Source organism: Oryctolagus cuniculus, chromosome 6 (assembly GCF_964237555.1).
Source record: "Oryctolagus cuniculus chromosome 6, mOryCun1.1, whole genome shotgun sequence".
Lineage (NCBI taxonomy): Eukaryota > Metazoa > Chordata > Mammalia > Lagomorpha > Leporidae > Oryctolagus > Oryctolagus cuniculus.
This window is the reverse complement of record NC_091437.1, coordinates 63494415-63521809: the sequence shown is the minus strand read 5'-3', so window position 1 is coordinate 63521809 and position 27395 is coordinate 63494415. Positions and strand designations below refer to the sequence as shown.

Here is a 27395-nt window from a genome sequence, read left to right as displayed (position 1 = left end):
GCTGCCTTTGTTCTCGTGGTTTCTCTTAAGATTGACTTTTTTTCCTTAGGCGAAAGGAAAGGAAGTGGCAGAAAGAAAGCTATGATTCTGATGAGTATGTATACGTGTATAATCCCAGAGAAGGGAACGCTTGTGCGTGATGAAGGCAGAGTGGAAGCAGAAAGTCTCTCAGTTCCCCGAGTGTGGCAGCCTGCCGAGGGCCAGCCCATGAACGCAGACAGCGCCAGGAGGGAAGCTCAGATCAGAGCACCTGCTGCCTCCGGACAGGGGGAGGAAGCAGTTCAGAAGTCTCATAAGGTGAAGAGGAAAGGGCTGCTGGCTAGGGCAGAGCAGTTGAGGCGAGGAGAAAGGAAGTAACCCAGTTGCTGGTCACCTTTGAGCGAGGGGTTATTCTTTACGCTCATTTTAGAGATGACAAAATTGAGGCTCCCAGAGACTCGGTGGCTCGCCCAAGGTCATACAGCTTCCAAGTGATCAAGCCCAGGCTCAAACCTGCTTCCCTGGCTCCCCAGTCCGGGTTCACCCAGCTCTGCCCTGTTCCCCTCCCACTCCCGGCACCTGTTGCCACCTAGGCTGGAGCCCGGCTGAGGATGGAGCCGTGTGGCATTGATGGCTGGTGGTAGACAGAACAGTTGTCTCGCTCCTCTGCGCATACTTGGTGCCAGCGGGTGGGAGTGCTATAGGCCGGAAGGCCTGGGGTGTAATGTCGGCACCTCCCCCTCCCCCAGCCACCCGCTGCCCCGACGAGTCGGAATTATACCGAGATCCGGGAGAAGCTCCGCTCGAGGCTGACCAGGCGGAAAGAGGAGCTGCCCATGAAGGGGGTTGCCCTGGGCGGGATCCCTGGGGAGCCCGCCGTGGACCACCGAGATGTGGATGAGCTGCTGGAATTCATCAACAGCACGGAGCCCAAAGTCCCCAACAGCGCCAGGGCCGCCAAGCGGGCCCGGCACAAGCTGAAAAAGAAGGTGGGTGTGGGGGGAGCTCAGCTCTGCCGCCTCTCCCCTCCGAGGAATCCCTCGCCCCAGCCCCCAAGACTTCTGGGGTACACATGGTGCTGGCCGCCGACGGCCTTGGCACAGCTCACTGCTCTGGGAATTTCTGGATGAGTTTGGGAGGCTTCAGGGTCAGGGAGCCTTGGGGGCAAGCAATTAGAAGGACAAACCACGCGCTGGTCTTCGAAACTGCTTACTGGATTCCTCTAAGCCGAGGAGGACTTGCTGCAGTCGGTCGGTCACTTCCTCATTCAGCAGACGGCTCTACTCTAGAGACGGGGAGCCACAGTGTGGCACAGTTGAGTTCTCACTTGGAAGTGGCTCAGTCCAGTGGGGAGACTGGCACAGAAGTGGACCAGCACATTTGTCTGTGCCAAGTGCCAGGGTGAGGGGAAGCCCCCTCCTGTCTGGGACACGGGGAGTGAGGGCTCTGCCAGCAGTGCGGGCAGTGTGTCCACAGTAGAAGATAAGGACAACACCCAGGCCAGCAGAGGGGCAGGGCTGGCCCTTCTGGGCCCTGCTGGAAAGCTTTGACTCCATCCTACAGGTGAGGGGAGGCCATGGATGGTTCTTGGCAGTGTCTGCCCTTGGTCAGATCTGGATTCTAAGATGAGGGAGTGGCCACATGCAAGGTAGATTGGAGGGGTGGTCCCCCAAGTGGGAAAACCTTTTTGATGCCTCAGGCAGGAAGTGCTGGGCCAGAGGAGAGAGAACTGAGGGTGGAGTCAGAGCAGAAGTTTTGTTTTGTTTTGTTTTGTTTTGTTTTTTCCCCCAGAGGAAGCAAAAATGACAGGCCTTTTGAGCTGATGGCAGGACAGGAGATGGAGTTGGGGATGTCTCCCCAGTGGTTCCTTGGGAGCAGTAAGATGATGGTGCCTTTCCCTGAGCCAGAGGGAGGCTTACAAAGACTCCGGAGTCAGCCAGCCCACATGGCTCGGAGGTGCCACGGGAGGAGTTGCAAGCAGAGATGTAATTGAAACTGTGGGGATGATCTCTTCTTGGCGCTGAGGGTAGAAGCTGCTGCCAGATGCGCCTCCGGGCTTGGTGGCCTGTCCCTTGCGGCTTCATGACCTCTCTGCCTGCCCACCGCCATCAGTAGTGCCACAGTCGTTGCCGCCTGTGGGGGCCTGGCGTCCAAACAAATCGGAGCTTGACAACCAGCTAGTTCCAGTTCCAGGGCAGTCAGAAGGCCCTAGTGCTCTGGAAGACAGAAGTGACTCTCCATCTTTTTCCAGCCCAAAGGACAACCAGGACCCTTCTGCAGCCTAAAGTAGTGGTCAGCATTTTCCTGCGCCCAGCCAGGGGCGTTGTAGGTGGGCTGCAGTGGTCTCTGTGGCCTTTTCTGGCATCTTCCCACAGCAGTTCCAAGTTACCGCTGGTGTCAGCTTCTCAGGAAGCTTTACTCCCTCCCCTGTACTGGAACCTTCTTCCCGTATTCCCACCACCTCTTGCGTATCTGTCTTGGCTGCCGTTTGTCTTGCTGTCCTCACTCATCCAAGGCTCCCTGCACCCATAACATCAGCTAAGACAGTGTAGGAGCAGGGGTGCGGAGAGACCATGCAGCCCTGCCTGTTCAGACTTGGTCGTCGTGGGGTCAGAGGCAGACACAGGCATATATGCAGGCAGTTACATGCTCAGGGGAGGGGTGATTGTGGTCACTGCCTGCTTGTACAGCAGTCTCCTCCCATAGGCCCTTGCACCTCCAGGACCTAGCCACTTCCGGGCTGTCCACCAAGAATGACTACCTTGTAGCTGGCCAGTGAAGGCCGCTCTTTCCTCCTGCCTTGGGAGATGGATGAAGCCAAGTGTCTTCCTGCTCCAGCATCCCAGTTCCAGTCCTGGTATCTCTCTCCTAGTGTACTAGTCCCTGGCCCTTTGAAACTGCACCCCTGGCTCTGTCATTTTTAACCTCCTGGTCAGTCTTCTTCGTTCACTGCAGACTGTGCCCTGCCCCATTGTCTTCTTCCCAGGCTAACCTAGCATGCACTCGTTCCAAATGAGTGAGTACTGGCAAGACTGCAAGCAAAGGAACCCATGGCTCACCGTCTTCCCATTGGCCCTTCTGCCACACCCACTCGGAAAACCTGCAGCCTGGGTCCCTTCTCCACCTTGAGGAAAGCGCATTCGGGAATCTGTGGTGCCAGCCATGTGGTCTCCCACTGGCCTGTGCCGGACACTGCCTGGCTGGCCTCATGTTGCTCCCAAGTCTCCTTGCTCTCCCATCCGTGTCTGTCAACACAGCCTCTCTCTCAAACCTCCAGGCCTTCCCTACCCCCCATCTTAGATTTTGGCAAATAGCCTCACTTCATATGTCAACAAAGAAAAAAAGCCATTGGGTAGACATTCTCTTAAGAGCTTCTTCTCCTGTCTGTAGACTTTGTTCTCTGTGGTGAGAGAAGTCATCCTTGGCACACCCAGCCCCCACTCCGCTTCCCGCCAGACCCACAGGCCTTTCCGCCTCCTCCGCTGTCTGCTCGGGGCTCCGGCCTCTCCTGGTGGTTCCTGCCTCCTTTTTTTTTTCTTTCTTTCTTTCTTTTTTTTTTTTTTTTTTTTTTTTTTTTTGACAGGCAGAGTTAGACAGTGAGTGGTGAGTGAGAGAGAGACAGAGAGAAAGGTCTTCCTTCCGTTGGTTTAGCCCCCAAATGGCCCCCCAATCCAAAGCCAGGAGCCAGGTGCTTCCTCCTGGTCTCCCGTATGGGTGCAGGGCCCAAGTACTTGGGCCATCCTCCACTGCACTCCCGGGCCACAGCAGAGAGCTGGACTGGAAGAGGAGCAACCAGGACAGAATCCGGCGCCCTAACCGGGACTAGAACCCAGGGTGCTGGCGCCGCAGGCGGAGGATTAGCCAAGTGAGCCGTGGCGCTAGCCATCCTGACTCCTTTTCTGAGTGCAAACTCCCTCAAGCTTCTAACTCTCCCAGCCCCATTCCCAGTCTCTTTTGTTCTCTCACAGCCACATTTTTTTTCTTTAAAAGATTTTTTTTTTAATTTATTGGAAAGGCAGAATTACAGAGAGAGGAGGAGAGGCAGGGAAAGAGATCTTCCATCTGCTGGTTCGCTCCCCAAATGGCCACAACCTCTGGGACTGAGCCAGGCCGAAGCCAGGAGCCAGGAGCTTCTTCCAGGTCTCCTGTGTGGGTGGCAGGTTGGGCCCTCCTCCTCTGCCTTCCCAGGCACCTTAGCAGGGAGCTGGATTGGAAGTGGAGCAGCCGGGTCTCAAAGCAGTGCCCGTATGGGATACCAGCCTTGCAGGTGGAAGCTTAACATGCTACGTCACAGCCACATTTCCTATAAAAACAACCTTTTAATTCACCTCTTTACCTCCCCTCTTGTCCTCTCACAGCAAAGTGCTCTGCACCTCCAGCCCTACACACAGCTGCCAAGTCCAAATGACACTCCATCTTGTTTGTCCCCTAAACCACCTTCAGCTTCTCACAGTTACCCTTTCCACCTCCATCCTCAGCCCTGCAGGGCCAGGGAAGTGGGCGTGCTGTCCTCTTCAGATTTCTCCCTTGCCTCTGGCTGCTGTTCAGCCTCCTCCTGGGGGGGGCTCTACCTCCCTCTGGAGGGTGTCTCCCTGGGGAAGAGAAATGCTCCAGTCTGTGGCTCACGTTGGCACAGTTTCCTGCTGTAACCGGGCACCTGCTCGCGGATGCCCCACAGGCACCTCAGACTCGCACATTCCACACTGACTTGTCGCCTGATAAGGAAGAGGCATGCTGTTCTTCCTCTGTTGTCTGTCCAGCTACCGGCACCACTGTGCTGGGCACCGGAAGCAGAGCCCCGGGTGCCGTGCTGGGGCATGCAGCGTAGGGCAGCGGGCCTTGGACTTGGACCTCAGTTTGAAGGCTAGCTCTGCCACACTTGCTGTATGACCTTGGGCAAATCCCTTCACCTCTAAGCCTTGGTTTCATCGTCCATGAAATGAGAATGGCAGTAGAACCCGAGTCATGGTGGTTGTGAGGATGAGAGGAGTGGTGTTGGGGCAGAGCACCTGACACACGAGAGTGCTCGGGTTAGTGGGAGCTACTAGAGCAGCCACAGGGGTTAGCGGTGCCGATTTCCTAATTCGTTCTCCCAACCCTGCTGCCTCCCCAAGGAGCTCACACCTATCCTTTCTCTCCCCTGCTGCCACTTCAAAGGCCTCAGTGGCCACACATTGCCCTGGGGTCACACCTCAGGCCTCCGTAACCTGTGGCCGCAGAGCTCTTCCTGGTCCTGCCCCTGCCTAGCTAGCCCAGCCTCTCCTTTCTGACCTTCTCTGCCCTACCCAGCTGCACGGGCTCCAGGAAGTGCTCACTGGCTGGAATAGGAGCACTTCCTCTAGGTTCCCAGCAGGTCCTGTGCCTTCTTCCCTGTAGCACTTGTCACCGTCATGAGTTTTGCTGCCTGTTGGCATGTCTGTCTCCCCCAGCAGACTAGTCCCGGGGGGCAGAGATGTGTATCCTGTGTGGCTGAGCCCCCAGAGCCAACCCTGTCTCTCAGAGGTGATGGTTCAGTAACTGGTGGTCACTCGGGACTGGAAGCCCTAGGAACTTCTGAAGGTCAGACCTAGGGGTCCTGTCATGACTCTGCCACTGCTGACCACGGAACCCTGAGCCAGTTCCTTCCTCTCTGCTGAGCCAGGGTTCATCATCTGTAAGTGGGGGAGCGTTATGTATCAGGACAGGTATAAGGACTGCGGGGCCCAGCATGTGGGAAGTGCCAGGCTCACAGCGGGCAGGAGATATGTGTTTCAGTGCTTTCTGTCTCTTGCCACCAAAGCATATGTGCCCTGCCCCCTGCCCGCCACTCCCTCCATCCCGGTTCTTTTCAGCAAGATTGCTTTCCTGAAATGAGCTTTTGTACAGAGCCCCAGCCTACAACTGTGCTGGTGCTGGGGAGGAGTGGAGCAGATGGCCCGGGTCCCTCGTCTGTGCCCATGGCTGAGCTGCTTCTGGCTGAGCCCCCTCTGCCGGGGCACAGCACTCATGTAGGGGAAAGGGCTTGCCCCATGCTCTCAGCCATCCTCAGAGCCCCCCGCAGGGAGAGCTGCTTCTCTCTGCTGAGTTACAAAGGGAGAAAGGTTCCCAGAGAACAAGTGATTTGTCCAAGGTCCCCCGGGGACAGCTAACCTTGGTTTGTTGTACAGCCAGTGTTCAGAAGAGATGAGAGACTGCTGGGGCATGGGCTCACTTGCTTGGCGCTGACTCTGAGGTGGAGGCAAGCCGCCTTTTCTGTCCCTCCGTTCCCAGACCATCTGGAACCTGTGGTGGGAGTCATCATCCACCACCTCCTTCCCGAGGGTGTGACACCTGTCCGTCTCCTGGAGTGCCCTGCACTTGGGCAGAAGGGTGGCGGTGGCTTGGAGCCCACAGACGAACTGTGATCCTGCCCCTCCAAGCCTCCTGGTCTTTACTCGAGTGGAGGGGCCGCTTCTTCACATCTAGCTGTGAGGGCTCCATGTGGCCTCTGTGCTACGCCATTGGACACACCGTAGGCGTGGCCTTGGTCACCTGAGGCCAACCAAGGGGAGTGACCTTTGTACAGGCTAGGTGCCCTCTTGGCCAACACCCAGACCCAGCTTTGGGCCACCTGCATTTGCAGCCGCCAGAGCAGTCTCATCTGCGGTGACAGCCTCACTGCCCCCATCCTCCTTCTGAGACCCTCAGGATGCCCTGGCTTCGATCCCTGACCCCCTGCACAATTGGAGGGAATGCCCCGGTAGACGTGTTCCTACTTTAGGCTTCCCTCCTGGATGGTTGAGAGATCTCTGAGGCCCAACAAGGGAGCAAGGGCACTGTCGAAGTTCACCCAGGCTCAGGCCCGGCAGGAAGTACCCCTTGCATCCTCACCCACTCGGGCTGGGCCTGACCCGGGGTCCTGGTGAACAAGCTGTGACAATCCTGGCCTCTGTGGGTGTGCCCATGCCTCCACCCAGCATGTGGAGCTGCCCTTCATCCTCACTCCTACAGGGTGGCACACAAACCAGGATCAGGACGTCTTGTCTCCAGCAAGTTGGCAGCAGAGCCGGCTCCAGGCTGCTGTGGCAGGTGTCACAGGCACCTGCTGAGACTGCCTCTTGTGTTGGCAGGAAAAGGAGAAGGCCCAGTTGGCAGCAGAAGCTCTGAAGCAGGCGAGTCGTGTTTCTGGAAGCCGGGAACCGAAGCCTGCCAGGGAGAGGCTATTGGAGTGGCCCGAGCAGGACCTGGATCAGGTCAACAGCTTCCTGAGCAGCCGGCTGCAGGATATCAAGAACACTGTCAAGGACTCCATCCGTGCCAGCCTCAGTGCGTGTGAGCTCGGCAAGGACAACAACGGTTTCCCTAACGAGGGGGCTGTTGAGCCTGAGCCCCAGAGTCTAACCCCCTTGAACCTCAGTGGCTCCTCGGAGCAACGGCCTGACATCAACCTTGACCTATCCCCCTTGACTTTGGGCTCCCCCCAGAACCACACGTTACAAGCTCCAGGCGAGCCAGCCCCACCATGGGCAGAAATGAGAGGCCCACACCCACCCTGGACAGAGGTGAGGGGCCCTCCTCCTGGTATCAGCCCCGAGAACGGGCTGGTAAGGAGACTCAGCACCGTGCCCAACCTGTCCCGGGTCATCTGGGTCAAGACGCCCAAGCCAGGCAACCCCGAGGAGCTGAGCCCAAAGGAGCTCCCCACCTGCAAGCAGGAGCTGCCTGAGCCTGTGGTCACAGGTGGGAAGCCGCGGAAGGGCAAGAGACAGGGCAGTCAGGCCAAGAAGTGTGAGGTGAGCATAGCCCCCCGAGCCCCAGCCAACCTAGAGGCCCCCAGTGCCAAGGGCCAGGCCCCTGGCCCCAGGCAGCCAAGCAAGGGCCCAGAACCTCCCAAGGTGGGCGGCTGTGCTGAGGCTGGAGAGGGGAGCCGGGGGAGCAGGCCAGGACCAGGCTGGGCCAGCAGCCCCAAAACTGAGAAGGAGAAGGGCAGCTCCTGGCGGAACTGGCCCGGTGAGGCCAAGGCACGGCCTCCAGAGCAGGAGTCTGTGCAGCCCCCAGGCCCAGCAAGGCCGCAGAGCTTGCCCCAGGGCAAGGGCCGCAGCCGCCGGAGCCGCCACAAGCAGGAGAAGTCGGCCTCCTCCTTGGGTGAGTGCAGCAGGAACCGAGTGGCTGACCCCCCCACCCCAGCCAGGCCGTGGGGTGGAGGGTAGTCCTGGTGTGTGGGCAGCGCTGCCCCCAGAGCATGACCCCAGAGGCCCGGCCATGGGCACTGAGCCCCCCTGGCTGTGTCTTCCTAGACGACGTGTTCCTGCCCAAGGACACAGATGGGGTGGAGATGGACGAGACGGACCGCGAGGTGGAGTACTTCAAGAGGTACATGTGCCCCCCACCTGCTCCTGCTCCCCACCCCCGCCCTAGGTCCCGCCCACCCTGGAGCTTGGTGCTGGGCCACTGAGCTCAGGAAGGCCTGCTTCCTCAGCGCTGGCCCTGCCGCTCCTCCAGTCCCTCCTCCAGCTGGCCTGTCGCTGGGGTCCTGGGGGGCCACTTGGCAGGGTGGGCATGTGGGAGGATGCCAGGGATAGGCAGGAGATGTGGCAGGCCCCCAAACCAGGGCTTTCTCCAGCTTGATTCATTTTTACTTACCGCGCTGTGCCTGTGCTAAACTCAGGACAGTCTACATGGGGCGAGAGATCCAGACTGACAGCCCAGAGACGGAAGCTCTTAGGAGCTGTGGGGTGGGGGGTTGGAAGGAGGACTCTTAAACCACGCTGAAGGTAGGGTAGGCCAGGAGGCCGGCCTAGGAGGGCGATGACCAAGCTGGAACCTAAAAAGTAGGAACTGAGCAGGTAAAATGGAAAGGTGTTTGTGACAGCAGGACCAGTGTGTCTGAAGTTTTGAGGGTCAGGAAGGCACAGCCTGCTTCCAATACAGCTAGAGTAAACCCTGAGTGGAGGAGGGGACTTGCATCCCACGGCAGTTATCCGTTCCCCATGGTTTGTGGACAGTGGTTGCTAGGGCATGGCCGGAGAGCGCCCAGGCCCACCTGCCCTGCAAGCCAGAGGGAGTGTGGAGCTGGCCTGGTGGCTTAGTGAGGACACATATGGGGTCTAGCAGAGGGTTCTGGTGAGGAAGGGAGGGCCCCTCTGAATGGTATCTTCCAAACCCAACAGGTTCTGTTTGGATTCTGCAAAGCAAACGCGTCAAAAAGTTGCTGTGAACTGGACCAACTTTAGCCTCAAGAAACCCACTCCGAGCACAGCACAGTGAGGTAGAGCCTGTACACCTCTCCTTGCGGGCCACTGCCTCTGTGGCCCCACCTGCTGTACTCTGATCTCCCGTGGGGCACGGGAAGTGGGCTTTGGGCTTAGCAGCCCTGGCCCCATGCACCACAGCGACTGCACTCTGGCTACGGCCTGCTGGCCGTCCTGTGGCCGTCCTGTGGCCTCTCACTGAAGGCCCTGTCCTCCATCACGCTCCCTGGCCAGGCCCTCCCTGAGCTTTCTTGCGCATGCTCTGAAGGGCCCCTTCCCGCACAGCTGCTCCTGGAGCATCAGCACTGGGGCTCAGCCTCTCTCACCTGCTGCTGCCCAAAGTTCCCAGACCGCGGTAGGCCCCCTGGGGCCACACCGCCCCTGCGCCATCGGGCTCAGGGCTGAGTGCTGCTCACATGGCCTGGCTCTGCTGCAGGCTACCAATTTGCTTAGCTGAAGCAGTGTGAGAGGCGGTCAGCAGGGCCGACAAGCAAGCGAGGTCCTGTAGGCCACTAAAGCGTGGAGGGCCCAGTCGGAGCTTCACAACAGGACCCGTTCAAGAGGAAAGCAGTAGCTGAGCCGCTTTCGTGAAGAAGAGACCCAGCCCCCAGGTGGCCCTGACCTCCCAGCCACCCGTGTGGGTCCTTTTGTCTGCGGTATGCAGAGTCAGATGACATTCTGGAAACGGAAGACTGGAGAGGGCACCGTACATTAGGCAAGGGCACCTGGCCAGCAGGCCTTGGTGCAGGGCCCGGGGCTGGCTGGCAACTGCACGGCTGCCCTCAAGGCAGTGGGAGGCTGGGGCAGGTGGACTGAGTTCAGGGACAGCACTCACAACGACCTCAAGGATGTCCCTACCCCTTCTCCACTAGGGCCAGCTCAGCCTTAGCTCCTGCAGCACGCTGTGCTGCCCGGAAGTCAGGACCATCTCCCGCAGACTCCCCTCGGCCCTCTGTTCCGAGCGGGCTGGGCTCCCTGATTTTTTGCCAACCCAACATCCACACCCCAAGGCACATCTTCTGGTGCCAAGATGCACCCCCACCTCACGTGCACACTAGGCAGGAGTAGATCCTGCGCACTTCACCTGTTGTCCTTGTGAGAGAGAGAGAGTCGCACCTCCTGCAGCCTAATTCCACTGTCCTCTGGGAAGTCACGGGCAGCCGTCTTCTCCCACTCGGTCCTCTTGGCCTTTCCCTCCTGTCCTCCGTTCCAAGACTAAAGAAGTCCCCCCTCCCCTCCAGGAAACACTGTCCTTTCACCCCCCCTCCAGGCGAGACACGGAGCCCTGCCGTGTGCCCACAGGGCTGCCGGACCCGACGCTGGCCAGCCAGCCCAGCTATGCCCGCGGGAGGACAGGTGCTGGAGGCTGTGCCGTCACGCAGTCCTGGCTGGGACTCCCCAGGGACTGCCCCACACGTGACCAGAACCCCGGGCCAGGGGCTCTGTTCACTCACAGGGTCTTAAGCTACATCCTCTGCTGGGGTGGTCCCATGAATCAGCCTTTGCAGCCAGCTGTTCGTGGGAGGCTGGGACCACCCTGTGATCCTACTCGTTTGTTCCTTCCCAGGCGCTCGGGGCTGAGCTGCTGCAGGGTGTCCCAAGACCCCGACTGCCAGCTGAGGTCTGGGGTTTCTCCCTCCACATCCCCCACCCACCTGCCGAAGACCCTTCCTGCTGCCGCCGTCCTGGACCAACCAAAAGCTGAACGGATGCTGTGCTGTGCTGGGGGCCCTCAGGACCTCGGCGGAGCCACTTCCTGGTGCTACGCAGCCTCCACACTCAGAGCCCAGGGACTGGGCTGGCCTGGGGCGGGGGCTGATGGTACTGCTGGCCCGACACTGCTTTCTGTTTCCATTTTGTTTTTGTTTTTGTTTGTTTTTATCTTTTTTTTTTAATTCTTTACTTTTGATACTGTGAAGATCTTTCATGCTGAAAGATAAAGCAACATTTGGACACGGAGTTGGTGTGTTAGTGATTCGCTGGGCTGGGTAGGGAGTGGGGTGAGGAGGGCGGTCATCTGCAGCCCTGGCCTCTCCCAGTCCTCACTCCATCCTCTTACCCATTTTATGCTAAGATGGGAACGTGAACTCGGGCTGGCCGCCGAGGGCTGAGCATGGGTGTCAGTGCCTTTGCCTTGGGTTGGGAGGGCTGCGGTGGGGCCGCCCCTTCCCTGCCGTCTCAGCCCCCTCTCTGCAAGCTTGGTGAGTCGGAGGCTTTGGACTCGCCTCTGTGCAGCTGGAAGCCGGAGAGGCCTTTGTGGACCGTGTGGCTGTGCCTGGGTGATTGGGGGAGACGAAGCTTGATTTCCCCATCGGAATAGGAATGCAGCCTAGGGATCTGACAGCTAAGGCGGTAACGAGCCCTCTGTCGTTGAGGCGAACTAGCTCATCCTCTCCAAGGATGCCTCACACACTTGTTTCCTACTCCTTGCCACCAGGGTGGTTTTCTCTGAGGCCAGCTCAGCTCGGGCTTCTGTGGGGACCATGTTGCCTGGAGCCCGTGCCCACAGTCTAAGGGCCCTGGGAGGGCCTCCTCTAGGACAGGGACACAGCGCCGACCCTGCGGCCACTTTCCTGTGAAACCTCCGTGTTCCTGAGCCGTGTTCCTCGCCTTTGCGCTTGCGCCAGGCTCCTGCCCTACGTGGAATCGGCACCACTCCGATTCAGAAGGTGCAGGTTTGAGGGAGCAGCCCGCAGCAGCACAGAGGCAGACTGCCGGGCCCCGGCATCGGGACAAGCGGAGTCCAGGGCTCCAGACCCTGGCGACCCCTCCCATCCCACCGGAGAGGCCCTCGTACTGTGAGAGCTCCGGGAATCCGCTTTCCCTGCCTTCGTGGGCCTCGTCTTCCCTACAGTATTGCGTCTCGGCCTCGAGACCGCACTGCCGGGCGCTCACCACACAGGCGCCCAGGTCGGCGCGGAGCGGCCCACTCGTTCCTCAGAGGCCCGAGGCTCTGGCCTTCGCGCGTGCCCAGCCCACGGCCTCCTGGTCCCCGAGCTCCGCGGCAGCGCGGGCAGTAGTCGTTCTCTCGCGTACACAGCTTCGCCAGTACCGGGGGTGAACCGGTGGGGTCGCCCGGGAAGCCCCGCCCGCCCCGCCGGGATCCCACTGGGATCCCGACGCTCGCCTCGTCCTCCAGCGCCCGGCCGCTAGGCGGCCTCACGTCGGCAGGGACTGCCGATGACGTCGGGCGCCGGGCGCGGCCGGACGCCGAGCTGCGGAGCCGCGGTCTGCACTTCCACCCGCGCAGGCTTCCAAGCTGCCAGTGTCCCACAATGCCTTGCATGGCACTTTCGCCCTTAGCCCCACCCCCCGCGACAGCCGCTCAGTCTGCCACAGGAGTCAACGCCGTGCCTCACAGCAGCCTCAGTAGAGGAAATTTGTCCCTCGGCGAGACCCGTCACGCCGAAGTCGTTGCTAGGCGCCGACTCCGCTTCTTCACATCTGATTGGATCTCACTCGAGGCAGAGGCGTGGTCCGGCTGTGGCGCGCATGCGGGCAGCAAAGGATGGAGGAGTCGGAACCAGAGCGGAAGGTGGGACTGGGGCTGCGGAGCGCGCGGGCGGGGCGCGGGAGTGGAGGTCGGGGTGGGGTTGGCGACGGCCCGGGGCCTGACTAGTGCGTGTGTGCAGCGGGCTCGCGCCGACGAGGCGAATGCTGGAGGCAGCCATTCCGAGGTGGAGGATGACGGCGACGAGGACTACGTACCCTATGTGCCGCTGCGACAGCGCCGGCAGCTACTGGTGAGGGGGCGTGAGCACCCGGTCTTGGTGGGTGGGGGTGGCCCCTGCCTGCGGGTGTAGGGGGAGTGAGCGTCAGTACACGGGAGCATGGCTCTCGGGCGAACAGGGACCTGATATGGGGCAGGCCAGCTCTGTGCCTGGGGCCGTGGGACCCTGGGCCCGACACCCCACTCCGCCGTGGGCTCGACTCTCATGGGTCTTGGTGGACTCAGCTCCAGAAGCTGCTGCAACGAAGGCGCAAGGGAGCCGCGGAGGAGGAGCAGCAGGACAGCGGCAGCGAGCCCCGGGGAGATGAGGACGACATCCCACTGGGCCCACAGTCCAACGTCAGCCTCCTGGATCAGCACCAGCACCTCAAGGAGAAGGCTGAAGGTGGGCCAGGGGGAGGCGGGAAGCCGAGCCCGAGCCCCTGGGTTGGCGTCTGGCCAACATCCTTTGTTCCTTTCCTTAGCTCGCAAGGAATCCGCCAAGGAGAAGCAGCTGAAGGAAGAAGAGAAAATTCTAGAGAGCGTGGCTGAGGGCCGAGGTATGGCGGCAGGCAGGGCAGCGAAGAGGTGGGTGGGATCCCGGGAGCTGGCCCTGAGCCTCGTGTGTTCCCTCAGCACTGATGTCAGTGAAGGAGATGGCCAAAGGTATCACGTACGACGACCCAATCAAGACCAGGTGTGTCTGTGTGCCAGCCCCGATGTAGCATGGGTGCGGCGAGAGGTGCGGGACCGCCCACCTGAGGCCCACTGCGCCTGAGCCCTGCCTCTCACCCTCAGCTGGACGCCACCCCGTTACGTGCTGAACATGTCTGAAGAGCGCCATGACCGTGTGCGGAGGAAGTACCACATCCTGGTGGAGGGGGACGGGATCCCGCCGCCCATCAAGAGCTTCAAGGAGATGAAGTTTCCCGCAGGTGCTTGGTGGCGGGGAAGATCCCCCATCTGATGGGCAGCCTGGGAGTCCGCTGTCTCGGCACAGGATGCTGCCTTCCGGTGGGGGTGGAGGGATTTGGGATACGGGTCTCTTGAGGCCCCTCCTGTGCAAGTTTATCGCCCTGTGCCCTCGCTGCACTGCAGTGGGGGAGTAACTTTGGGTGTGGACCTAGGAGGGAATCCCAGCTCCACCTAGCTAACAGGCCTTGGACCAGGGGTGGGGACTCGGATGAAGACTTGTGCCACAGGAACGAAGCCTGGGTTGTCTTCCACAGCCATCCTGAGGGGCCTGAAGAAGAAGGGCATCCATCACCCCACGCCTATCCAGATCCAGGGCATCCCCACCATGTGAGTGCGCGCCGTGGCCCTGAGGCCTGCCAAGGCGGCGGGGAGGAGCTGGATGTCTGCGCCACCTGCTGACCCTTACCCAGGCACTGTCCTCTCCCACAGCCTCTCCGGCCGTGACATGATAGGCATCGCCTTCACGGGTTCAGGCAAGACGCTGGTCTTCACCTTGCCCGTCATCATGTTCTGCCTGGAGCAAGAGAAGAGGTTACCCTTCTCCAAGCGCGAGGGGCCCTATGGACTCATCATCTGCCCCTCTGTGAGCTAGGCGGGGCTGGGGGGCGGGGCCGAGACCAGAGCCACCTCCCGGCGCCAACCTTTGCCGTCATGCCCACAGCGGGAGCTGGCCCGGCAGACCCACGGCATTCTGGAGTATTACTGCCGCCTGCTGCAAGAGGACAGCTCGCCTCTGCTACGCTGTGCCCTCTGCATCGGGGGCATGTCCGTCAAGGAGCAGATGGAGACCATCCGGCAGTGAGGACCCAGGCCCTGAGGACACCCAGTCTCATGGGGTGGTTGGTTGGGACAGAGCGATGTAGCCATCACTGTGGGAGTGCAGTGGATGGAGGGGCCCATCCTGCCACGTGAGAGCAGGAAACCAGTGAAGACCCTGCAGGAAAAGTCATCTTTGAATTTTGAAGGGGGCAGCGCATCCAGAGAAGTCGGGGTCATTCCGTGGGGCCAGTCAGGGGAGCCGAGGCACTGCTAGCAGGGCTGGATCCCTTCCCACACAAATGAGACGTCGCCACCTGCTCCGGACCAGGCGCGGAGGCCACAGGCAGGCCGGACGTGCCCAAGGAAGACGCAGGCACAGATGGAAGGAAGTGTGACCTGGAACGTGAGCCCCTTGAGGGCGGCCAGAGAGGGATTCGGGACAGCCTGCAGGGCAGAGGGGTTTCCAGGAGAGGGGAGGAGGAGGTATTTGCCAGGCGGTAGCTAGAGGCTGCAGCCCTTTCTTCACCAGACGTGTGTCCATAGGGCAGCACGGCAGCTCGACAAGGGATAGGCCAGGAGATGCGGGAAGGGGGCGTAGGACAGGCCAGAGGCGAATGTGGCCTCTTGGTGGGTGACGGACACCTGCACTCGGTTCTCTCCCTGGTCCCCAGTGGCGTGCACATGATGGTGGCCACACCCGGGCGCCTCATGGATCTACTGCAGAAAAAGATGGTGAGCCTGGACATCTGCCGCTACCTGGCCCTAGACGAAGCCGACCGCATGATTGACATGGGCTTTGAGGGGGACATCCGCACCATCTTCTCCTACTTCAAGGTGCCTGTCCCTGCTGGGCAAGGGCGCCCCTGTCCCCTGCTGTCCGCACACACGCTGAGCCCTGCCCCGCCCCCACTCCGCCTCTGCTTCCCCAGAGCCCACACCCCCCCCACCCCCTCCTCAGGGCCAGCGACAGACGCTGCTCTTCAGTGCCACCATGCCCAAGAAGATCCAGAACTTTGCCAAAAGCGCACTGGTGAAGCCAGTCACCATCAACGTGGGCCGTGCAGGGGCCGCCAGCCTGGACGTCATCCAGGTGGGTAGGGCCCCCACCCCCACCCGCAGCCCCAGCTGGGAGTATGCCTGGTGGCACTGAGGGTTTCCACTGGGAGCTCCTGGCCTTTGGGGGCCAGGGTGTGGCAGGGCCACGGTCAAGAGCCCAGCCCAGGATCAGCTGACCCTGTGGTGGCAGGAGGTGGAATACGTGAAGGAAGAGGCCAAGATGGTGTACCTGCTCGAGTGCCTGCAGAAGACGCCCCCGCCTGTGAGTGCCCAGGGCAGGCTGGGGCCCGCCCCAGGACGCGGGAGCAAGGGCAGTAGGGACAGCAACTGGGCAGGGTCAGCCCTTGACGGGAGTGGCCTTCCTGGACAGGTGCTCATCTTCGCAGAGAAGAAGGCCGACGTGGACGCCATCCACGAGTACCTGCTGCTCAAAGGGGTCGAGGCTGTGGCCATCCACGGGGGCAAAGGTCAGGGTGGCACATGCATGGGCACAGACCCTCACCTAATCCCCTGCCCTGCCTGGCCAGCCAACTCGCTGCTATGCCCCAGATTCCTCCCGTGGCTCTGACAGCTCCAACCCACCCCCCAGACCAGGAGGAGCGCACCAAGGCCATTGAGGCCTTCCGGGAGGGCAAGAAGGACGTCCTCGTGGCCACAGATGTGGCCTCCAAGGGCTTGGACTTCCCCGCCATCCAGCACGTCATCAATTACGACATGCCTGAGGAGATTGAAAACTACGGTGGGGACCGGGGGCTGGGGGCAGCCCTGGCAGGGGAGAGGCCAGGCCCTGGGCTCAGGGCAGTGGGCCAGAGACGCCATTTCTCTCCACAGTGCACCGGATTGGCCGCACTGGGCGTTCAGGAAACACAGGTATCGCCACCACCTTCATCAACAAGGCCTGTGGTGAGTCTGTCTCCAGAGCCGCCTCAGCCCTGCCCCGGGCCCTCTCCCTGTGGCCACTCAGGTTCTGGCCGCGGGGCCCAGAGTGGGGCCTGAGGATTTCCCCTCGCGCCCGCAGATGAGTCAGTGCTGATGGACCTCAAAGCCCTGCTGCTGGAGGCCAAGCAGAAGGTGCCGCCCGTCCTGCAGGTGCTGCACTGCGGAGACGAGTCCATGCTGGACATCGGAGGTGACTGGCAGGGAACCCAGAAACAGCCGGCAGGGGGCCCCGAGGGCCGGGACCCCACTGACCTTCCCCTGCACCCTCAGGGGAGCGCGGCTGTGCCTTCTGCGGGGGCCTCGGCCATCGGATCACCGACTGCCCCAAGCTCGAGGCCATGCAGACCAAGCAGGTCAGCAACATCGGCCGCAAGGACTACCTGGCCCACAGCTCCATGGACTTCTGAGCCGACTGCGTGCCCACCTTCTCTGCGAGAGGCCTCGGGGCCCCGGGCTCCAGCCCCCAAACAAGAAGCCAGCATCAGCCCGGCGGGCCTGGGCCGCTCCCTGTGCCCCCAGAGTTACTATTTTTGTTCCTCTTCACCCCAGCCGCCATTAAAGCGCAAGTTGTCATTTCTTCCCCAGCCTGTTTCTGTGTTTCACCTGGTGTAGGACCTTGGGCCTTGCGCAGGTCTCATCCTCCGACTCCCAGAAGCCCTCAGGCGAGGTGTGAGCCCCTTGAAAGGCCTCAGGCAGACTCCCCGCTGGGGGCTCAGGGTGTCTCAGGGCCAGGCCACATTGGTAGGCCGCAGGGCAATGGCTGGGTTCCGTGGTCTCCCTGGCAGTTTGTCAATCACCCCCGACCCCCATCAGCCTCACTCTTCCTGTAAGTTGCTCCCAGGGCTTCACCCCCCCCCCCCCCCCCCCCGGGAAGCTACCCATTTGGAAACCCTCAGCTCCATTTGCCAAGGAGGCATCTGATGGCCCAGGAATGCTTTCAGACCAAAAAAGTGCCCCGGCGCTGCCCCGTGCCCAGTGCTCTGTTGGCCTCGGCACCCAGGCGAGCCAGGCAGAGGACTGCTTGGGCTGCGCTCAGCTGAGCGGGGGAGACTCACAGAAGCGTGAGCATCGCAAGGCCGCTGGCCGGAGAGCCAGGACTTTGGCGAGAGGAGAGCAGACAAGCGGCGCCAGCCGGGCTGGGTTTCACCCGGTTCCCTAGTGCCAGGTTTTCTGTTCGCAAGGCCGCATGCTGATCCCAGCAGGACAGCTGTTGCTCAAGCCCTGTTTGTCACTTGGTGTGTGGCCTCGGGCAAGTTACTTAATTTCCCCGAGCCTTGGCTTCCTCATGGCTGAAACGGCCACGAGGGTGTGAAGGGCCTGGAGTCGGGCTGGCGGAGCTCAGTACTGCCCGGGCTCCTGTGGGCACACAGCCAGGTGGCCAGGACCTTCGAAACTGTGTCCTGGCTGAGTACACGACCCCAGGATGGCGTTCCTCAGCCTGGTTACAACATTCTTTCCCCTTGGTGACAGCCACACAGACCCAATATTGGCCACCAAGAAAGCAAGATGGAAAAAAAAAAAAAGGCACCCTGGGCAGGAAGCCACACTTAAAAAGTTCACGTGACCGCTTCTGGGGGCCACTGGGGACTACCACGCACGCCCATGTGGCTGGAGCCGCTCAGGTCTGGGTGCCTGAAGTGCCGGGTGGATACTATGACATCCTTTGTGTGCTGTCAAGACAGCAGGGAGTGATCAGGGAAGGCCTCCAGGAAGAAGCGGCAGGGTGAGCGATGATGCCCTGGGGGAGCTGGCTGGTGGGGGGGTGCAGCTGAGGGAGGTGGAGGTGGGACACTTGGCTGGCCAAGAGCTAGGCCGAAGGAGGGAGGTCAGGGTGAGTTGGGGCTGCTGGAGGCAGGCAGGCCCAGGTCACAGAGCAGAGCCATGGGGAGCTGCCGGGGCTGGCTGTGGGCAGGGCTGTGAGGAGCCAGGGGCTAGGCTGCACTGTGTACTTCAGAGAAGCAGAGCAGGACCCAGTATTTGTAGCAAGAGCCTTGGGGTGAGGGTAGGGCTGTGCCCTAGCTGGGGGAGGGTCAGAGCTGATGACTCAGGGGCACCAGCACCAGCACCAGCCTGTGGTCAGACGCTCACATGGAGCTGACCCAGGTGCGGCACAGGGGTCACTGCCTGAAGGTGATCTGAGGCTCCTTTGCCAGGCAGATGGAGGCACCTTGGGTCAGCCAGGACGCCCAGGGAGAAACGCGTGCGGCCCCTCAGCCCTTAACCGAAGGCTGGACTCCCCTCCCCCCCGGTCTGCAGCTGCTTCTCTGGACAGAGGGAGGGGAAGTGGCCAGAAGGGGAAGTGTGAAGAGTTCCTGTCCAGCCTGTCGCCTGTCACCAGTCTCCTCGGGTCTTGGGAGCAGCCCGTGGTCCGGCTGTGGCCATGGAGTCGCCAGAGACCCCGGTGAAAGACGGCCTCCTGTACCTGCAGCACGTCAAGTTTGGCAAGGTGCGACCCTGGCCGCCAGGCGGCCGCCCGGGACCAGTGGAGCCGGAGACCTCAGCCTGTGCCCCAGCCCCGCACCAGAGCTCTGGGAGGGAGGCCGGGTGGGGGAGTGGATGGAACCGGGGTCTTGGCCTGAGAGTGCTGCCTCTCTTAGGGATGGGGGAGCCATGCGTGGGGAAGGGTCTAGAACCAAACTCCTGCACAGAGGCAAAGCCTCGTGGCCACCTGAGCCACCTGGTAGGGGCCCTAGGGTCCCTGGAGGGCCGGGGGCTGAGCTGGGGGAGACCCTCGAGGTGGAGTCCCACCTGCAGAAGGGGCCCCCCTCCTTACAGCAGGCCCTGCACCCGGGCTGCTGCCCAAGCAGATAAACGGTTGCTTCCTTTGCTCGAGGCTATTTGCATGTTTCCATCCTGAAGCTGGGGCCTCCCCTCAACCCCAGCCCATGGCCCAGGTGTCCTTGCTTTGGTTGAGGTAGGGAGAAACTGACACCAGGGCAGGGTCAGGTGGCCTGCCCTGAGAATCCATGGCAGGGGGATAGGCATTTGAGGGACATGCGTGCACCCAGATACTTATGGAGGTCATAACAGGGGGCGGAGGGGAGGAGGAGGAGAGCCCTACTCAGCCTAGTCCTTGCAAGGCCTCCTTCCTGGTGCTCCCAGGGGAGGCAGAGGCAGCCTGGGTAGCCAGGAACGTTTGCTGAGCTGAGCCTCTCTCCACGCCTCTCCCACAGAAGTCCTGGCGAAAGGTATGGGCCCTGCTGTACGCGGGCAGCTCGTCAGGCGTGGCTCGACTGGAGAGCTGGGAGGTCCGGGACGGGGGTCTGGGGCTGACATGCGACAGGGCCACAGGACCCAGCCGGCGAGGGGAGCGCCGGGTCATCCGCCTGGCTGACTGTGTGTCCGTGCTGCCCGCCGATGGCGAGAGCTGCCCCCGGGATACTGGGGCCTTCCTGCTCACCACCACCGAGCGAAGCCACCTGCTGGCAGCGCAGCACCGCCAGGCGTGGATGGCCCCCATCTGCCAGCTGGCCTTCCCGGTGAGTGTGGGCAGGTGGACGCGTGCTCCGGGGGCGGGGGCGGGGGCGCTGGCTGGGGCCACCTCATCCCACATAGCCTGTCACTCAGCAAACACGTGAACAGCAAGGTTGGGAAGCAGCCCGGAAGCTGTACAGCGACCCTCAGCTGGAAGATAAAGAAGTGTAAGGTGGCGTTGGAGTTGCCAGGGGAATGCCAGGCAGGCCCCCTGGAGGAGGGGACGGTGGACCTGAGTGCTTACTGACCAGTCACCAGGCGAAGGTCTGTGCGTAAGAAAACAGCATGAGCAAAGGCCCTGAGGCAGGGGAGAAAATAATGTGTTCAAGGGCCAAGAAAGCAGGCTGGTGTGGTGAGAGGGTGAGGACTGGGGAGGAGAGTGGGAGGGGCCAGGCAGAGACTGGTGGGAGCCAATGAAGACCCCACATGTGGCCAGGTGCAGCTTGGGATTTTATTCCACGTGAAAGAAGCCTGGGAGAGTGTAAGCCAGACTATGAGCGTTGTAAAAGAATATAGGGCCCGTGGTGGTTCCCCAGAAAGCTAAATGTAGAGAGACCAGAAGACTCAGCCATCCCAGCCCCAGGTGCAGACCCGAGGTGTTCCCACAAGGCTCCCGCATGAATGCTCACAGCAGCAGGCCCACAACCCCCAAGTGGCTGTCAGCTGCCAAACACAAGGGTCTGTGCACACAAGGGGGTGGATATTGTGTGAGCATGGGAAGGAAGGTGGTCAGGACATGTGCTACAGCACGGATCAGCCCTGGACACACACCCGTCCACGTGGAGCATAGCTTACAGACCGTAGGGGCAGAACACAGAGCCATGGCTGCCAGCAGGGGGGAGTGGATGGGCCCAGGGTTCCCACTGGGTGATGAAGACGTACTGCAACTGGAGGATGACGATGCAACTGCATGACTACTGAAAACCACTGGATTATACACGCTAGTTATCATGGTAAACCCGTGTGGTTTGGTTTCTTTCTTTATTTTATTTTTTTTTTTTTTGTAAGATTGATTTATTTTGAAAGTCAGTTATAGAGAGGGAGAGACAGAGAAACTTTTCATCTACTGGTTCACTCCCTAAATGGCCAAAACGGTCAGAGCTGGGCCAGGCCAAAGCCAGGAGCCTAGAACTCCTACGTGGAAGACAGGAACCCAAGCACTTGGGCCCATTTTCCTGCTGCCTTCCCAGGCACGTTAGCAGGGAGCTGGATCCAAAGTGGGGCAGCCAGGACCAGAATTGGTGCTCTGATTAGGATGCCAGCATTGCAGGCAGCAGCTCGCCCACAAGGCCAGCCCAAGGTTTTGTATATTTTATTTATTTATTTATTTTTTAAGAAAATGAACAGAAACAAGGAGACCTATGAGGAAGCTGTTGCCCTTGACCCTGGCCATGCTCTTTGGGCCAAAGTGGTCATGGTGGAGGTGCTGGGAGTGAGAAACAGTTGGAAGGACACGCTCAAGGCCTAGGGCATTCAAGGTTAAGGGCGGCCTGTGGACAGTGTGGGAGCCTTGCTCCCTGGCCAGCTCCCACCCACGTTCCACATCTAAACTTATGACCCCCCCCCTTTTTAAAGATTTATTTATTTATTTGAAAGTCAGAGTTACACAGAGAGAGAGAGAGAGAGGTCTTCCATCAGCTGGTTCACTCCCCAGATGGCCGCAATGGCCGGAGCTGCACCGATCCGAAGCCAGGAGCCAGGAGCTCCCTCCAGGTCTCCCACATGGGTGCAGGGGCCCAAGGATTTGGGCCATCTTCTACTGCTTTCCCAGGCCATAGCAGAGAGCTAGATCGGAAGTGGAGCAGCCAGATCTTGAACCGGCACCCGTAGAGGATGCCGGCGCTTCAGGCCAGGGCGTTAACTTGCTGCACCACAGCGCTGGCCCCAAACTTCTGCCCCTTGGATGCACCAAGACATCAGGGCCCCAAGGGCTGGCCCAGTCCCTAGCTAAGCGCCTGCACCTCTCACCCACTGGATGTAGCTCTTTAGCCCAGCTCACCACCCTCAAGGGGGAGCCCCATGGAAACAGCTCAGAGGGTGCCTGGGGTCACCCAGCATATGGGGGGCAGCACTGGGATGGCACCTAGGTCCTTGGATGCCCTTGCTTGTCAGGATACTGACCTTGGAAGCACAGGGGAGGAGCGGGGGTGGATGCTGACCTCTGACCTACATGGTCCCCCAGGGCACAGCGGAGCCTTCCTCGGGACCAGGGGAGCTTGCGTCACCTAAGAGAGGCAATATCCCCATGGAGGAAAACTCCATCTACTCCTCCTGGCAAGAAGGTAAGCCAAGGCAGGGGAGGCCAGGGCGGCGTGAGCCCTGGCACGTGCAGGGCTGGTGCTCTGGAGGACTGACAGGGTGCCCTGGCCGCCTGCCTGCAGTGGATGAGTTCCCAGTGGTGGTGCAGAGAGGCGAGGCTGCCATGCGCTGCCAGCTACAGGGCCCCTACGTCCTGGTGCTGGGCCAAGACGCCATCCAGCTAAAGGGCTCTTCCGGTGCCCAGGCCCTCTACAGCTGGCCCTACCACTTCCTGCGCAAGTTTGGCTCTGACAAGGTGAGTTGTGGGCACGGGAGACGGGGCAGGGGGTGGCCACCCTCCCCACCCCCTGCCGTGGGAACCTGCAGCCAAGGGTAAGGGGTGGCCAGTGCCCGGCCGCTGACCCCCTGCTCTTGTCGCCTGCACCCAGGATGTGTTCTCCTTCGAGGCCGGGCGCCGCTGTGACTCCGGGGAGGGACTTTTCGCCTTCACCAGCCCTCGCGCTCCTGACCTGGGTAAGGCTGTGGCTGCTGCCATCGCCCGCCAGCGGGAGAGGCTACCTGAGTTGGCTGGGCCCCGGCCCTGCCCCCTGCCGCGGGCCACCTCCTTGCCCTCCCTGGATGCCCCAGGAGAGCTCCAGGAGGTCCTGCCAGGGCCCAGGCCGCCCACCTCCAGGAGGGCACACAGGGCCGACCCCGGGCCCCAGAGCCTCCCACTGCTGCTGGGCCCTGAGCCCGATGAGCCGGCCTCCAGGCTGTATGCCTCCGTGTGCAAGCGGGCCAGCGGGCCCTCGGATACCACGGAGCACCTCTACGAGAACATTTGCTTGCTGGACGCCAGCCCTGGGCTGCCCGATGCAGGCCCCAAGTCCCTGGAGGGCAGTGGTGGCTGCAGCCCCTCAGCCAGCTCCATCTACCACAACAGCGAAGACCTGAGCTGGCCCAGCCCGGCCCCGGACGTGAGTCTGGAGACCCAGTACCGCCGGCTGCTGGAGCTGGAACTGGACGAGGCCGGGGGCCCCGGCCGCCCTGGGGCTCAGGCGGGCTTCAAGGCCAAGTTAGTGATGCTGCTGAGTCGGGAGCGGAGGAAGGGCCCTGCCCCCTGTGACCGGCCCTGAGCGGACACACCCCCACAGTCACTCTGGCCTGCCTGCAGGGACCAGGCAGGGGCACCTGGGAAGCGACTCACCCCTGCCCTTCCTGCCCCTCATTCAGTGAACACAGTCTCTGATGAAGCTCGCTGGGGCCGGCTCCCCTGGCTTCCGCCTCGTAGCCTGCAGTCCAGCCACCCTCACTTCAGCTTCCTGGTTGCCTTTCATGGGTTGCCACGGGCACACAGACCCTCTTGTTCACTGTGGCAAACGCTGGTAGCGCCCTGGGGACAAGGTGAGCTGGGCCTGACCTCTGCTGCCAATGGCTCAGATGTACCCGAGCAGCCGGGCAGGGTGCAGACAGGGCCCCATGTGGCAGGAATGACAGGACAGCCAGGTGGGGCCCTCAGCAGGGGGTGGGCAGGGTTGGCAATGAGCAGGCTGTCCAGGCTGAGGATGGCATGCATGGGCCAGAGCCAATGAGGACTGGACACAGAGGTGCTCTGGGGCAGAGGGGAGAGAGGCAGACAGGAGGGTCTGCGCCTAGCCCTGCAGCCTACTAGGTCTCATCCTTGGGTGAGGAGCATGGATAGACTCAGGAAGCAGCTATGGGGAGGCTGAATTTGTGGGCATGAAACGGGCGATCAGGAAGCCCAAACTGGGGAGAAGTTGGAAAAAGCTTAAATCAGGACACGCAGGGCGGGTTAAGCCCCTGCTGGGGACCACGGCATCCCTTGTCACAGCAGAGTCCCAGTGGCCCTGCTCTCACCCACCTCTCTGCTAACAGCCTGGGAAAGAGCAGAGGATGGCCCAAGGGCTTGGGTCCCTGCCACCCACCTGGGAGACTCAGATGGAGTTCCTGGTTCTTGTCTTTGGCCTGGCCCAGACATGGCTGCTGTGGGCATTTGGAGAGTAAGCCAGGGCCTGCAGTGCCGGCATCCCATGTGGCTGCCGGTTCGAGTCTCCGCTGCTGCACTTCCAATCCAGCTCTCTGCTATGGCCTGGGAAAGCAGTAGACAATAGCCCAAGTCCTTGGGCCCCTGCACCCGTACGGGAGCTCCTGGCTCCTGGCCTCGGATCAGCACAGCTCTGGCTGTTGTGGCCAACTGGGGAGTAAACCAGCGGATGGAAGACCTCTCTTTCTCTCTCTCTCTGCCTCTCCTTCTCTCTCTATGTGACTCTGACTTTCAAATAAATAAATCTTAAAAAAAAAAAAAGTTATGACACCCAAAACACTTGTTCCTTGCTGCAATTCAACTCACAGACTTTGGGGGGACCCTCAGGGCTCAGCTTCCTCAAGTGTAAATTACATATTAGGTCTGTTCCTTTAGGGAGTCTTACTGCACGCCCACCTGTGCCAACGGTGTAGCCCGCTAATAGCTCTCCCCAAACGGCACCTTCACTGCTGGGACGGCCATCTTCACGACTCCTCCCGCTGCGTCCTCTCCGCCCCCATCACCTGCAGTGCCCCTCGCTGCTTTCCCGGGAGGCCCCTTGCATGGGTCCACCCTTGTCCCGCTTGGCTCCTGGGCTCCACCCCTCGTGCGCTGTCCTTACGTGGACTTGCCTTGCGGGCAGAGCCCGGTCTCCTCCGCGCCTGCGTGCTGGCCTCGGCGCACAGCCCCCGGGTGCGGGGGGGGGGGCGGGGGGCGGGGGAGAGCGTGTGAGCGGGATGGCCACGCCCCCTCCCACACGGGCTGGCCCTCCGTGCTTCCCAGGGACCCTTGGCTCCGGCTGGCAGCTTCTCTCCACCCAGAGACTTCTGCGTTTTCTCCTCTCCACCCTCGCCCTCTCTACCTGTCCGTGATGGCCTCCCACCACACCTGGACGTCCGCCCCCTGCCCGTCCCCCTGCACGCTCTGATCCCAGCTCCTCTCACCTCCCTCTCCCGGCCCCTTCCCCACCCGCACACAGGTGGGACGAGCCTTCCCTGGCCTCACGTGCCGCCCCCCAGCTGCCTCCCCTTTCCGGTCCTCTGATTGCCTTGTTCCCCAGGACGACAGCATCTTAAGTGCTGGGCTAAATGCCTGCCCTGGAAATGGTTGTAGAAGGCTCATGCCTGCGCCCACACCCAGGGACTCTCAGTACATCAGCTGGGTAGGAGGAGCCTGCGCATCAGCGCTTAGATTTTGATTTCTCAAAAATCAAAATGCGGGTGAGTGCACCCAAAATTGAAAGCCACGGTCTTCAGGCTTCACAGATCATCTTAATGCTGACGGCTCCCAAAGGCCTAGCTTCAGCACGGGCCTCTCCCCAGAGTGCAACGGTATACTGGACACCCGGACATCTAAAAGGCATCTCCAGCTGTAATGTGTGAGGTGGGGGTGGGGGCTTCCTGCAATACTCCCTCTCTGTGCTGCGGAATAATGTCCACGGGGAGGCAGCTTTCTGCCTCATGCATGCAAATCCTTCCTGACGGGTAAAATCTCACAGTAAGTTAAGGCTAAGAGCTCCTGGTCAGGGTGGCTGCAGCAGGGACCTCCATCATGCCTGGCGGCAGGTCTGAGCCCAGTGCTCACTCTGACCCAGCGACTCAGGCTCATGACCCAAACTGGAACCTGGACTCTGGCGTCCTTTACTTTTTTATGAGCCCAGGTGTCTTTGTGTCCTAATGAATTCTGCGGTGGTCCAACCAGCCTGCTGTGCACAAGAAAATCCTTGGAAACCTCCAGGACCCTAGAGGCCTTGCCTGGAGCGGCAGGAGTCCAAGCCACCAGGGAGCGCTGTGTCCTAGCCCAGGCCCTGTTCCCTCCCCTGAGCTGTGTGTGTCTCAAGGCTCCCGCTCCACCCAGCCCTGTGAGGACCCCCAGGCTACCACGACTTTGCCCGTTTGCTGCTTCCCCCCCCCCTTTTTTTTTTTTTGACAGGCAGAGTGGACAGCGAGAGACCGAGAGAAAGGACTTCCTTTTGCCGTTGGTTCACCCTCTAATGGCCGCCGCAGCCGCCGCACAACGCTGATCCGAAGCCAGGAGCCAGGTGCTTTCTCCTGGTCTCCCATGCGGGTGCAGGGCCCAAGCACTTGGGCCATCCTCCACTGCACTCCTGGGCCACAGCAGAGAGCTGGCCGGGAAGAGGGGCAACCGGGACTAGAACCCGATGTGCCGGCGCCGCAGGTGGAGGATTAGCCTAGTGAGCCGCGGCGCCAGCCACCTGCTTCCCTTTCTCAATCTGTTCTTCATCTGCTCATTCACACTGCATGCAGGTACACAGCGACATGCGGGACAAGACACAGAGTCCTGGTCTCCGGGTGTGGGGAGCAATCCGGACTAGACTAGGTTACTCGAATTAAGACTTATTCTATGCATCTGCTCTCCCACAATATGGCGCTGGGAGAGAAGTAAACAGCTTCTGCACAGCTGCCTCCAGTTCAACTAATAAATTGTAGGACTTGCTCCTGATTGGAGGAGAGCAGCGTACTCGGCGTGTGGGCAGCCGAGTTGGGATTGGCGGAGGAGGACTATAAAGGAGGAGAGAGACGGCATGCACGGGGAACATCTATGGGGAACATCTAAGGGAACCCGTGCAGCCCCCGAGAGAACCGGCCGGCGGTGTGCCGCTCCCCTGCGGAAGTGGGGAATGTGGCCAGGGGGAACTGCCCTTCCACGGAGGTGGAAGGGATAGTAGCCAACCCGGGAAGAACCAGCAGCAAACCCGGGGAGGGCCGAGCAGACGAAAGAACAGCGCAGGGTCCTGTGTTGCTCCTCCACGAAGAGGGGGAGCGACATAATGGTGCCGTGACTCGGATATGAAGCCTAGGCAGGGCTTAGTGTCGTTCCTCCACGAAGAGGGGGAGCGACACCGGGGACTGACATTCTGATGGGAACAGGCAACAACTAAGAAACAAACATGGCACAGTGGGTAAAGCTGCCGCCTGCAGTGCCGGCATCCCATATGGGTGCCGGTTTGAATCCCAGCTGCTCCACTTCTGAGCCAGCTCTCTGCTATGGT

General features: G+C 61.0%; 3 protein-coding genes across 23 annotated transcripts in view; all 3 read left to right on the top strand.

Annotated features, from left to right (window-relative positions):
• FAM193B (family with sequence similarity 193 member B) overlaps positions 1-11147 on the top strand; it is a 32810-nt gene extending 21663 nt beyond the window's left edge. For 15 of the 20 annotated variants that reach the window (XM_051843659.2, XM_051843658.2, XM_051843661.2 and 12 more), the window contains 5 exons: positions 729-968; positions 7068-8082; positions 8235-8310; positions 9108-9205; positions 10756-11147. In XM_051843659.2, coding sequence (XP_051699619.1) covers positions 729-968; positions 7068-8082; positions 8235-8310; positions 9108-9204 — 1428 coding nt within the window. In that variant the 3' untranslated portion in view covers position 9205; positions 10756-11147. Of the gene's footprint in view, positions 1-49; positions 298-728; positions 969-7067; positions 8083-8234; positions 8311-9107; positions 9206-10755 lie in introns of those variants that run through there. The other 5 variants (XM_051843663.2, XM_008255477.4, XM_051843665.2 and 2 more) reach the window with 3 other exon arrangements.
• A 1362-nt stretch (positions 11148-12509) lies between these two features.
• Positions 12510-17203, top strand: DDX41 (DEAD-box helicase 41). The gene is made up of 17 exons (XM_051843680.2): positions 12510-12723; positions 12821-12931; positions 13144-13303; positions 13383-13457; positions 13534-13594; positions 13696-13832; positions 14127-14199; positions 14302-14455; positions 14534-14670; positions 15303-15465; positions 15590-15721; positions 15878-15949; positions 16058-16154; positions 16277-16426; positions 16519-16590; positions 16706-16816; positions 16897-17203. The coding sequence occupies exons 1-17, from the start codon at positions 12697-12699 to the stop codon at positions 17031-17033; spliced, it is 1869 nt and encodes a 622-aa protein (XP_051699640.1). The 5' UTR covers positions 12510-12696; the 3' UTR covers positions 17034-17203.
• A 303-nt stretch (positions 17204-17506) lies between these two features.
• On the top strand, positions 17507-24680 carry DOK3 (docking protein 3). 2 transcript variants are annotated; one of them, XM_070076475.1, is made up of 6 exons: positions 17507-18349; positions 18883-19072; positions 19800-20105; positions 22283-22382; positions 22482-22654; positions 22788-24680. In XM_070076475.1, the coding sequence occupies exons 2-6, from the start codon at positions 19007-19009 to the stop codon at positions 23472-23474; spliced, it is 1332 nt and encodes a 443-aa protein (XP_069932576.1). In that variant the 5' UTR covers positions 17507-18349; positions 18883-19006; the 3' UTR covers positions 23475-24680. The 2 variants fall into 2 exon arrangements, with proteins under 2 accessions (XP_069932576.1, XP_008253697.2); XM_008255475.4 differs by having other exon boundaries at positions 18780-19072.
• Positions 24681-27395: the final 2715 nt, after the last annotated feature.

Excerpts from the sequence above, each read along its gene's own strand:
- DOK3 (XM_070076475.1), top strand. The coding sequence starts at position 19,007 with ATGGAGTCGCCAGAGACCCCGGTGAAAGACGGCCTCCTGTACCTGCAG. Across the intron at positions 19,073-19,799 it reads AGCACGTCAAGTTTGGCAAG|AAGTCCTGGCGAAAGGTATG; the intron begins GTGCGACCCTGG and ends CCTCTCCCACAG. Across the intron at positions 22,655-22,787 it reads GCAAGTTTGGCTCTGACAAG|GATGTGTTCTCCTTCGAGGC; the intron begins GTGAGTTGTGGG and ends GCCTGCACCCAG.
- DDX41 (XM_051843680.2), top strand. The coding sequence starts at position 12,697 with ATGGAGGAGTCGGAACCAGAGCGGAAG. Across the intron at positions 13,458-13,533 it reads GAGCGTGGCTGAGGGCCGAG|CACTGATGTCAGTGAAGGAG; the intron begins GTATGGCGGCAG and ends GTGTTCCCTCAG. Across the intron at positions 14,200-14,301 it reads ATCCAGGGCATCCCCACCAT|CCTCTCCGGCCGTGACATGA; the intron begins GTGAGTGCGCGC and ends CCTCTCCCACAG.